The sequence below is a fragment of the Thunnus maccoyii genome, chromosome 18 (genome assembly GCF_910596095.1).
Source record: "Thunnus maccoyii chromosome 18, fThuMac1.1, whole genome shotgun sequence".
NCBI lineage: Eukaryota > Metazoa > Chordata > Actinopteri > Scombriformes > Scombridae > Thunnus > Thunnus maccoyii.
The window spans coordinates 29088798-29100183 of record NC_056550.1 but is presented as its reverse complement, the minus strand read 5'-3'; the positions used below and the strand labels follow the sequence as shown (position 1 = coordinate 29100183).

General features: G+C 39.1%; 1 protein-coding gene across 1 annotated transcript; it reads left to right on the top strand.

Moving 5' to 3' along the window:
- The first annotated feature begins 446 nt into the window (after positions 1-446).
- On the top strand, positions 447-5266 carry LOC121884727 (trichohyalin-like). The gene is made up of 3 exons (XM_042393699.1): positions 447-1681; positions 1883-2052; positions 3583-5266. The coding sequence occupies exons 1-3, from the start codon at positions 938-940 to the stop codon at positions 5264-5266; spliced, it is 2598 nt and encodes an 865-aa protein (XP_042249633.1). The 5' UTR covers positions 447-937.
- Positions 5267-11386: the final 6120 nt, after the last annotated feature.

Sequence of the window (11386 nt, the reverse complement as noted above, 5' to 3'; positions counted from 1 at the left end):
TTACTTACGTACAGTAATCACATATGTAACAGTCTCGTTTATGTAATCCTTCCTGTACACACCCATGAGATCAGCTGTACGTGCTGCAGCTTGGCTTTAACCAAAGTGTAGAAACAACAGAGTCGAACTTTTCAAACACTTTAAACCAAATGCAGATTATGAAGACCAGCTTTGTAACGACTATTTGTTACCAGTATTTTGTTTTGTTTTCCTTAAAGGAGTTTGGGAGGGTGAGGAGATGATATAATGTGGTTTGGGTTGTACTGTATTTGTTTTACTTTTATGATTCCTTTTTATGCTTTGTCTATTTATTTAACAAATGATTTAAAATATTTTACATATATATTCATTATCATATATATTTAACTGTACAGCTTTTATTTCTTCTTTTGTGTTTGTATCTCTACTTTTTCTTTCCCTTTTAATTTGTACTTATTTGTAAAAAGTCTGTTATTTGTCAACATTAAAACAAATGTAATTTTTAAATCTCTTATGTTACAGAAGAAGTGCTTTACAGCATTTTTAGACCTGTGTAAGAGTTCATTTGTGACCAGAGACGTAACAATTTACTTCAAGGTCCATTTCAGAGCTTCCAACTGTGTTTCCTGGTCTTCATCAGCAGATATTGTTCAGTTGTCATGAAGATGGATGGTTGCAACAAATAATTCAAAGTGTCCTCTACTCCGCTGGTTCCCAACCTGGGGGTCCCGACCCCCACTAGGGGTCACCAAGCCTGTACTGTTCTGAACTGAATATAATTTGAAAGGTCCATAATATGTCAGTTCCTCAGGGGTCGTCAGTTTAAAGGTAAAATAGGGGTCTCTGAGGGTAAAAGGTTGGGAACCACTGCTCTAATGCATCCTCCAACTTTCTTCTTTCAGCTTCCTGTTGATCACACTGCTGAGGTTTTCTGCTCTCTGGTTGGAGGACCTCCATCATGGCCACAGCTGACCAGCTGCTGGAGCGGATTTTCTCCTGGATCGAGCAGAGGGAGCGCTGTGCAGAGAAGCTACGGAAACTGGCCAGAGAGCTGGAGTCACTCAGGGAGAAATGTAACGGCAGTGAATGTATTGGCAGTTCAGTGTCAGTGGCGGGAGCTGCATGTCTGATCGGGGCCGGCGTGGCCACTTTGTTCACCGGCGGAGCTGCGGCTCCAGCTTTAGCTTTGGTAGGAGGAGTGTATACAGGTGTCGGTGTCACTGTCTCTCTGGCTACTAAACTCACTGAGCACCTTATATCCAGCGACACCATGAAAGATGCGCAGAAGATAGAACAGAAGAGCAACGACATTGGAGAAACAATCCAGCGACTGTTGAAGAAACTGAAGGCGGAGAAGAAGGGAGTGAACTCCTTCACAGACCCAGATGAACTGGACCGACATGTCATGACTGAAATTCTGGGAGCCATGGCGAGAAGAAGTGGACTGAAGTGGCCAATCAACATCAGCTCATTTGGAGATGGTTGGGGGGGGGCGAGAGGGTTTACTGGCCTGGATTCACCACAGCTCAACCCAAACTTAATCATGCCTGAAGTCATGACTGCAGTCGCCGGTGTTTTAATATGTTTCTCATTTCAAGCTGAAGGGAAAGCATCCAAACTTTTGTTTGCTAAAGGAGCTGAACAACTCATCAAAAAAGTGTCATCGGCTGGATTTAAAACATTTCTTAAAGGAGGCGGCCTGGTAAGATTATTTAACTATACACATATGACACAGACAATCATACATAATTATCTTTTATAATAACATGTCAAAATGTTGTTATTAATAGATTGATAATTATTGACTTAATGTTTTTATTCAATATATGTTTGATAAATGTGCATTTGCTTCATCTCATAAGACTGAAAATGAATGTATTGATCTCTTCCCATTGACCATCAGGCTGTGGGAGGAGCTGTTGGACTGGCGTTTGCACTTTCAGAGGCCATTGACAACTGGAAAGACATGATCGAGAAGAATCATGTGACTGAGGCGAGCCAATCACTGAGAGACACAGCTGACGCAATCTTAGAGATGACCAGGACACTGAGGAAACAGCTTGACGACATGAAGTATGATGTTTTCTGTGAAATACATTAAAGTGATTCTGTAGGTTTGAAAGGTGTCAGTAAACAGTTTGTAATTTCCTCATTTAGAAAGAACAGCAGCTGCAGTAAGTTTGGATTCATGTTAGATAAAAAACTCCAGACCAAAACAGAAACATGTGTAAACCACAACTGCAGTATAATTCTCTTCACTATATAATCTATAATCCTCTATATCATCTCCATCCATGATGCTCCAAGTGTTTGCCAACAGTGAACTGTTAGGAACATACTGATCATGCAGATGACAGGGTTGAAGCAGGTTATGTCACAGCAGCTTGAAGCCGAATCATCATGAAAAAGAGACATTAGAATCAGAGAACAGCACCAAACACTCCAGCAACCAATCACCACCCCAGTAAGAATGTCTTAGAAACCTCCTGCCAGGTTCAGACTACACGATATCAGCTCAATGCCAACTCCACCCAACAGACATCGGGCATCAGGACTGAAAAAGGGCATCAGGGAGGACAATATAAGTAGTGTATCATAGTGGACGACAATTGATGCCACATCTGGAACGTCCCAACAAAAAGACAAGTCCGAATTTCTTCACTATCTGTCACCTTGTTGAGCAACTTGTTGCTGGTACTGCTCATGCTGGGAGGTGGAACTGTGAAACAGAGGAAAGCTTTCAGGCAGAGTTCAGCACAGATATTAGCTTCTATGGAAACACGAGCGGATGGAAAGAGGAGACTCACTACTCACCTAGGAATGTGCTATAAATCTAACATATAGTAAGACAGTCCCCTCTGAGACAGCACAGACATACACCAGCCAAGAGATAAGTACAGAAATGAGTAATAAATGATAAATTTTAATGTTTCATTTTAATTTACTTCAACACTGGCACCTCCATCTGTCAGATCGGTCGGGTACCAACATGCAGTCTGACTTTTCGCTCTATAATTGTCTTATTTGACACAGTGACATCTTATCAGTCAAAAATATCGTGCGGTCTGAACCTAGCATTAGCAATCAGTCATGGCACCCTTCCATACTCCTTGGTCACTAAACCACACATCATAGTAACCATCTAACAACAAAGTGACTCTTGCATCTGCAGAGCAACATGTTGAAGTAGCAGCAACTCCAAACCCTCCTGCAACTCTTACAACTCAGCAGTTGACCAATTATCACCCTACCAGAACCCTAAACTGAACACCACAGACATCACCTAGCAGTGCACAAAACACCAGCCAGATGACTTTAGCAAAAGCAGAGAAACATACTGTAGTAATGACTCAAAACATCACAGCAACCAACAAACCTTAGCAACCACATACAGTAGCTCCCAGCAAGTTGTAGCTGTGATCTACAAATAGTCCTCAAAACTGCTTAGCCTAAGACTTTTTAAAAATGATTCAGTTCACAATTATTTCTTCTGAAATCTAATTTCAAAGTAAATCTAGTTGGCTTTGGTGTTTCAACATTGCTACCATCGATGTTGGTGTTTTTAAATTATTCTGACTGTATCTTCACTGTCGTTGTTCACAGGAGGATGCTTGAAGAGATGGAGAAACATCAACGAGAACAAGAGGAACAGCTTCGCAGAGAGTTCGCCAGAAAACAAGAAGAGGAACAGCTTCGCAGAGAGTTCGCCAGAAAACAAGAAGAGGAACAGCTTCGCAGAGAGGTCGCCAGAAGACAGCAAGAGGAACAGCTTCGCAGAGAGTTCGCCAGAAGACAGCAAGAGGAACAGCATCGCAGAGAGTTTGCCAGAAGACAGCAAGAGGAACAGCTTCGCAGAGAGTTCGCCAGAAAACAAGAAGAGGAACAGCATCGCAGAGAGTTTGCCAGAAGACAGCAAGAGGAACAGCTTCGCAGAGAGGTCGCCAGAAGACAGCAAGAGGAACAGCTTCGCAGAGAGGTCGCCAGAAGACAGCAAGAGGAACAGCTTCGCAGAGAGATCGCCAGAAGACAGCAAGAGGAACAGCTTCGCAGAGAGATCGCCAGAAAACAAGAAGAGGAACAGCTTCGTAGATATGCTGCTGTGATTTCTTATTCTCTTTCCAGAGAAATGAACGAAAAACGAGATAGTGGGGATGAAGAGAGAGATCGTGAGGAGGAAGAGAGTGATCGGGGGGATGAAGAGAGAGATCGTGAGGAGGAAGAGAGTGATCGGGGGGATGAAGAGAGAGATCGTGAGGAGGAAGAGAGTGATCGGGGGGATGAAGAGAGAGATCGTGAGGAGGAAGAGAGTGATCGAGGGGATAAAGAGAGAGATCGTGAGGAGGAAGAGAGTGATCGAGGGGATGAGGAGAGTGATAGTGAGGAAGAGACAGAGGAAGAGGAAAACAAGCAGAGTGGCGGAAAGCAAAAGAAAAAGCTGGTTGTGTTGATCAAAACCAGAAAAAGTGACAGTAATGAAGAAAACAATCACAAGTTTGAGACCAACCCAAGTCCTCCTGGATCAATAAGGATGGGGCTGCTAAATGTTCAGTCACTGACAGCAAAAACAGAAGAAATCAAAGAGCTCATAACACAAAACAGCTTGGACGTCTTTCTCCCAACTGAGACATGGTTAAAAAGGAAAGGTGGAGATCACGTTCTCGGGGCAGCTTCACCGGAAAATTTCAGTTCCTTTCATCAGGTGAGGGCAACTCGAGACACTTTCAATGTCAACCAGGTGAGGAAATCTCGAGGGGGAGGGGTAGCGATTCAGTATTCACAGGTGTTACAGGGTGAAAAAAGAAAACTAACAAAAAAAGCCCCAGAAACCTTTGAATATGTTGCTGCAGAGCTGCAACATTGTGAGTGGGGCCAACCTGTCCTGCTCATCAATGTGTATCGCCCACCGGGTAACTTGAACAGCTTGACCCAGTTCTACCGATTCCTGGAAGAGTTTCAAAGTCTTTTGGATGAAGCTTCTGCACGTTACAACAGCATCATCATTACTGGCGACTTCAATATCCATGTTGAGAATGAAATGATGAGCTCAACTACTGAGTTTCGACAGCTTTTGGAATGGTATAATCTTGTTCAGCATGTAGAGGAGCCGACACACCGGAGTGATCACTTTCTGGATCTGGTCATCACCAGGAATGTTGAAATCTCTGATCTCACTGTCCAGGATGACGGGATATCAGATCATTACACCGTCATTTTCAATGCAGAGCCGGTGTCAGAAGAAACAGATGACGAAGAGAGCACAAAACGATACAAGAGGAAAGAGGAATAGAAAATGTTGTGTTATAAAAGATGGTGCAGATTCAACTGCATAATTTGACTCAACAGAATTACATCTATTAATTTCAATTCATGAACAAACAGTTCAAAATGTTAAGTGAAAGTCATATATTTCCTTATGTAGCTATGACAGATCTTTACAATCATTAACCAACTGCAACTTAAAATAGTGCAGTTTGAAAGGCCAAAACGGAAACAGGACAAACAAATATTTATCTTTATTCTTTCAAATTGAGCTAAAAATAAACTGAAACATGTTTCTAAAAGAAGAAAATGTATTCAAATGAGTAAGAAAAAAGGAAACCCTGAAATATTTGAAAAAGTAAAAATTAGAAATGCAACATAAAAAGGTCAAAACTCCACCAACGCTTCAGTGTAACAAACATCTTTATTGTGAAACCAACATGTTTTGTCTCCGATTAAATAAACAAACTTCAGACTTTTTTCCGTCTCTGCAGTTTGGAAGCAGGTGAAGTTTGGCCAGAAACCCAAACTCTAAAACATGCAATGTAAAAATGTTTGGAGTCACTGCAGTAAGACTAATAAAATCCTGAACAGCAGCCACCAGATTCATATGAACACTAGCCAAGAATTAAATGTACAGATTAGATGTGCATGTTCAAATGGTGTCTAAAGTTATTGTTTAACAAAAGACAAATAATAGAATTAAACAACTTTACAGAAGTAAATAACTTTAACATTTTTGAAAGCAACAACACTTCACATATGTATATAGTAAATTTTGACCAAAAAAAAGTACAGAACTGTACAAGAGTTTTAGATGTGTAGCCTGTCTACACTCTATATTATGTAGATGGGACCCTGAGTTCTTCATCCTAATTTCCTTTGTTATATTATCTCTGATTAATTTAATGTTTTTAGCTTGGGTCACTTTGGAAATCCTATACCTCTTGAATATAACTTATTGTGAGACCACAGTGTAACAAACAATTGAGTGTACTATCCCTTTAACACAGTACAAGACCACACTCTAATATAAGTTGGTATATAGTATGAAGGCTATATAGCTTTTAATCTCTGAAATAATAAACACACTCAGAAACCATTTAAAATTAGAAGTAATAATTTCCTCCTTTTAATTCTAAAGCAAAATTAAATGAAAATAACATTAAATACCAGGAGTGTTCACTGCTTTTGTTTCACAAGTCACACAGTAGTTTTCCCTTTTTACCTTTCCAACTTTAAATTATATGTTTTAACTTGTCCACTGAATTATTTAAGTGACCTTACTCACTTACTTTTATATATATATATATATATATATATATATATATATATATAATATATTTTTTTATATATTGTAAACATCAAGGCATAAACAGATACTTTGTTTTTTGTTTTAACAGTTTTGAAGGTGGAGTTAAATTTAAAAAATGTACGTAATTATCAAGAAAATCCAAACATGTATTTTTGTATTTGGTTATATTTGTATATGCACTATCTTACTGTCAGTGACTACGTTCACATGCACACTAATATTCCACTATTATTCCGAATATGACAGTGTTCAGAATTTGATACGGGTCATGTAAACAGCATATTCTGTTTGGATGTTCTGAATTAGGCCTTATTCCAAATGTCGCATTTTCCGATTAATAAATGTGTGATATACTCGTTAATCAGGTTTTAGGAGCATTCTTTGGACATGTATACAGCACATTCAGAATGTGCATCATAACTGGGGTTTTACTGTAGTTTTACCTGTTTATGTTCAGCTCTGTGGGATATGTGGGATTCAGGAATAGGGAAAACTGAAGTATGCACCACTGCTTTCATTAGACATGTAAACAGCTTAGTAGGAATATTTTGTGCATGTAAACGCGGTCATTGCAAACACTGATGAGTGAAAATGATGTTTTCTGTAATTTATCACTTATATTAATGTTCTTGAATGTGTAAACCAGTTTAAATTCTGAGATTTGATTTTGATGCTGTTCACACAGAAATTTGTCACTGGTGTTTAAGTATTTAGTAACTGATCATTTCGTTACTCACTTTCTTTACTCACTGTGATCATTTCTTTAAAATAAATAAATAAATGCAACTCTTATGTTTTATGAGTTTTGGTTCTTCATACTGTGTGTAATAATCACTTCATCAGTGAGTGTCGTCTACTGCTCAAACACCAGATGGCAGCAGAGGTCAGTCTGTCAACCACAGACCATCACAGACTAAACAACAGTTATAAAGTCATATAATGTATGTCACTTCTATAATATAATAATAATCAAATTTAAAAAACCAGTAAAACTGCATTGTGATTTTGTGTTTGGGACTAATTTACAGGAGACGAGGTCACACATACTCTGTACTGCACTGTGAGGACATGACCTCTGTGATGCACTGTAATCTAATACTGATTATATATCTAATACGGTTTGACAGAATGTGTCTGATAGAAATAACACAAATAGAAAATGTAAATATTTATTACTGAAGGGACAGAACAGACATGATGTAGCAATACAAACTGGTATAAATCATCTGCTCAGTTAGTGAAATAATAACTGAGACTGCAGCTGTATATTTTTCCCAGTGGAGCTCAAATGCACTTGGAACAGAAATAATTACATTACTGTGTGATTGCTGAAAATAATCACACATTGTTCTTCTCACTCTTTATTCTTATTCCGTCTTCCGTACGTTTTTTGCCGTGTTTCAACTGCTGCATACTTTGTGCTATAAAAACCATTCAACTGTCAATCTGTGCAACTCATTCAGCAGATGTGTGCTTGTATTTTTCTGAAATGTAACATGTTTCAGTGATTTTATATAATTTTTTAAAACATTAATGTTTATAATGGCAGTCTATGGGACCAACCGTCGGACTGAGTTGAAACCTTGGTCACTTTGACACTCAACTGTTTGGAAGTCCCTTATCCTACAGACACTCTCTTTTGTAGTTTTTCAGCAATTTAAGCCCAAAGTCAGGGGGTTTTCAGACTTTTTCAGGTCTCACCAGTGTGTCATGTGATCAGGCACAGTGGAGAGCACAGATAATTTTAGACCAGAAATGTTTTTCTAAACTGCTGTCACTCTCACAATTTTAACTCCTCAAGCACATATCTTGCCTCAGTATGTTGCCACAAGCCTCCTCTCTCTCAAAATGTAAATACATTTCACATAGGACTTATAGTTTTTGAGATCTGAACCTTAATTGATAGAGTCCCTGTCATGTTCTCATTGACTGCAATACAGTCTGCAGGATGTGTGTCTCCTTTCACTGCAGTTTCTTAAACTTACAGATTCTCTCTTCCTTCAAACACTTTTTACACGTATCATTCATTCTCATGTTAAACTAGTCTTGCTTTCACTAATGATGTACAAATCTCTGGGCTTCAAGCTCTGGTTTGAGACAAATACATTTTCCTCATCAAAATGGAGATTTTTTCCTCTCATTACTGGGAATGTCTGTTGGCACAGTGGTTTAGAACACTGCTCTCATGATCAGCTACCCCTTAGATGACAAGGTTGTGTGTTTGATACTTGCTCACTGCAGTGCTCCTCATAATATTGCTGTCATGTGCAAAGATGCTTGACATCTCTATCATGTACCATAAGTCAATTCCTCTCTAGCTTACTTTAACATTATTACCTAAAGTGTGGATTGCTATTCTTGTTACATACATCTTTTCCAATTCTACAGATCCAGTCTGAGTAGTCCAGTGGTTTAAGTTCATGTAGTTTTTCAGCAATTTAAGCCCAAAGTCAGGGGGTTTTCAGACTTTTTCAGGTCTCACCAGTGTGTCATGTGATCAGGCACAGTGGAGAGCACAGATAATTTTAGACCAGAAATGTTTTTCTAAACTGCTGTCACTCTCGAAATTTTAACTCCTCAAGCACATATCTTGCCTCAGTATGTTGCCACAAGCCTCCTCTCTCTCAAAATGTAAATACATTTCACATAGGACTTATAGTTTTTGAGATCTGAACCTTAATTGATAGAGAGTCCCTGTCATGTTCTCATTGACTGCAATACAGTCTGCAGGATGTGTGTCTCCTTTCACTGCAGTTTCTTAAACTTACAGATTCTCTCTTCCTTCAAACACTTTTTACACATATCATTCATTCTCATATTAAACTAGTCTTGCTTTCACTAATGATGTACAAATCTCTGGGCTTCAAGCTCTGGTTTGAGACAAATACATTTTCCTCATCAAAATGGAGATTTTTTCCTCTCATTACTGGGAATGTCTGTTGGCACAGTGGTTTAGAACACTGCTCTCATGATCAGCTACCCCTTAGATGACAAGGTTGTGTGTTTGATACTTGCTCACTGCAGTGCTCCTCATAATATTGCTGTCATGTGCAAAGATGCTTTCCATCTCTATCATGTACCATAAGTCAATTCCTCTCTAGCTTACTTTAACATTATTACCTAAAGTGTGGATTGCTATTCTTGTTACATACATCTTTTCCAATTCTACAGATCCAGTCTGAGTAGTCCAGTGGTTTAAGTTCATGTCACCTTTCAACTCCTTTTAGATCCAAAGGTTGTGAGTTCGAGTCCTACTTAGGGCAGAACTCAGTAGTCGAAGGATGCAGGAGTGCACAGCTGATGTCAATCTGCTTAATGAGCTGAGCTGAACTGAACTGCTTTTTTGTCAATTTTATGCAATTGACAGGCTAAATACCCAAATCTGGCCAGGTGTTACTGTGTGACATGTTAGCTCAATGCATAGCATGTCTATCTTACAAACATGAGGGTGTAAATTCAATTCCAACCATTGCTAATTTTAATCTTGGTAGATTTTTCAATACTCTTCTGCTTCCAGTTATGCAATCTAAATTCACTTTCACCAATCACACGCAATTTCTACAGAAATTGCATTTTCTAGTTAATAATTATAATTAAATAAGAAATAATAATAATTTATAATTCTAATTAGAATTACAATTATAAACAAATAATTTTGGCTGATGTAGCAAAAGGACAAAAGGCTGCCAGACATTCTACATATGTGATACTGTATTTTATGAATAAATATGAATGATGTTAGAGAAACCATTGGCGCTTTCCACAGACAGTTTGCCTAATCTATAGTTTAACAATCACATAACATTACAAACATTACAGTTGGGCTTTTTTCACGTCTAATCCTTTTACTCTCCCGTCTGATCAGCTGACCAGTCAATAAATAGATGATCAACAGGGTGAGGACATCAGGTAAAATCAACTTCCACATAGGACAGACCTGTGTCTCCTCGTCTCTGACACATTTAAGTGATTGGTACATCCTCCATGATGGCAGACTCTGATCGATTTCTTGGTCACAGGCTGGAGGATGGAGGAGCGGAGACAGAAGGAAGCAGAATTAGCAGAATGGAAACACCCTGAATGTTTGTCAAAGTCAGCGTATCTGACTGCATGTGATTGTGTGTGTACATGTATTAGTCATTTCAGGGACAAACAATCTGTTCACACTCTACATTCCCACCGGAAGACCACACAGTCTCGGCTAGGATCTCGTCATGCCTTGCTGATATATCAGCATGGATGAAAGAACGCCACCCTCAGCTCAACCTCTATAAGACCGAGCTCCCTGTCAACACAGCCAGTCCTTCCATACAACAAAACATCCGCTTCCAGCTCAAATCAACCCAACTCATGTGCAAAAAGTCTGCCCGGAACTTGAGTGTCATGATGATGACCAACTAACCTTTAAGGTTCACGTGGCCTCAGTCGCTCCGTCGCATTGGTTAGCCCTGTACAACATCAGGAAGATTAGACCCTACCTGTCTGAACATGCAGCACAACTCCTGGTTCAGGCTCTTGTATCATGTGATTTTCTATATTTGTCTCCATGTTTGGATCCAAACCATCAATGACTCAGTCTCCTCTCTACGACACCATGTAGGAGTAGTAGATAACTATCTAAACACCTGTTAATCCCAATAAATATAACTCATAACATCTTATAAACTTACCAGATCAATGATAATTTGGTTGAGTTGAGTGGAACAGATTTGTGTCAGTAACAGTACTTTGGGCCCTCTGTTTGTTGTGAGTGGATAAATGATCGGTTACATTTTTAGTCTTGTAGTGTAACACAGAGGATATGTATTTATGAGTCATGTTTTACCAGATGAG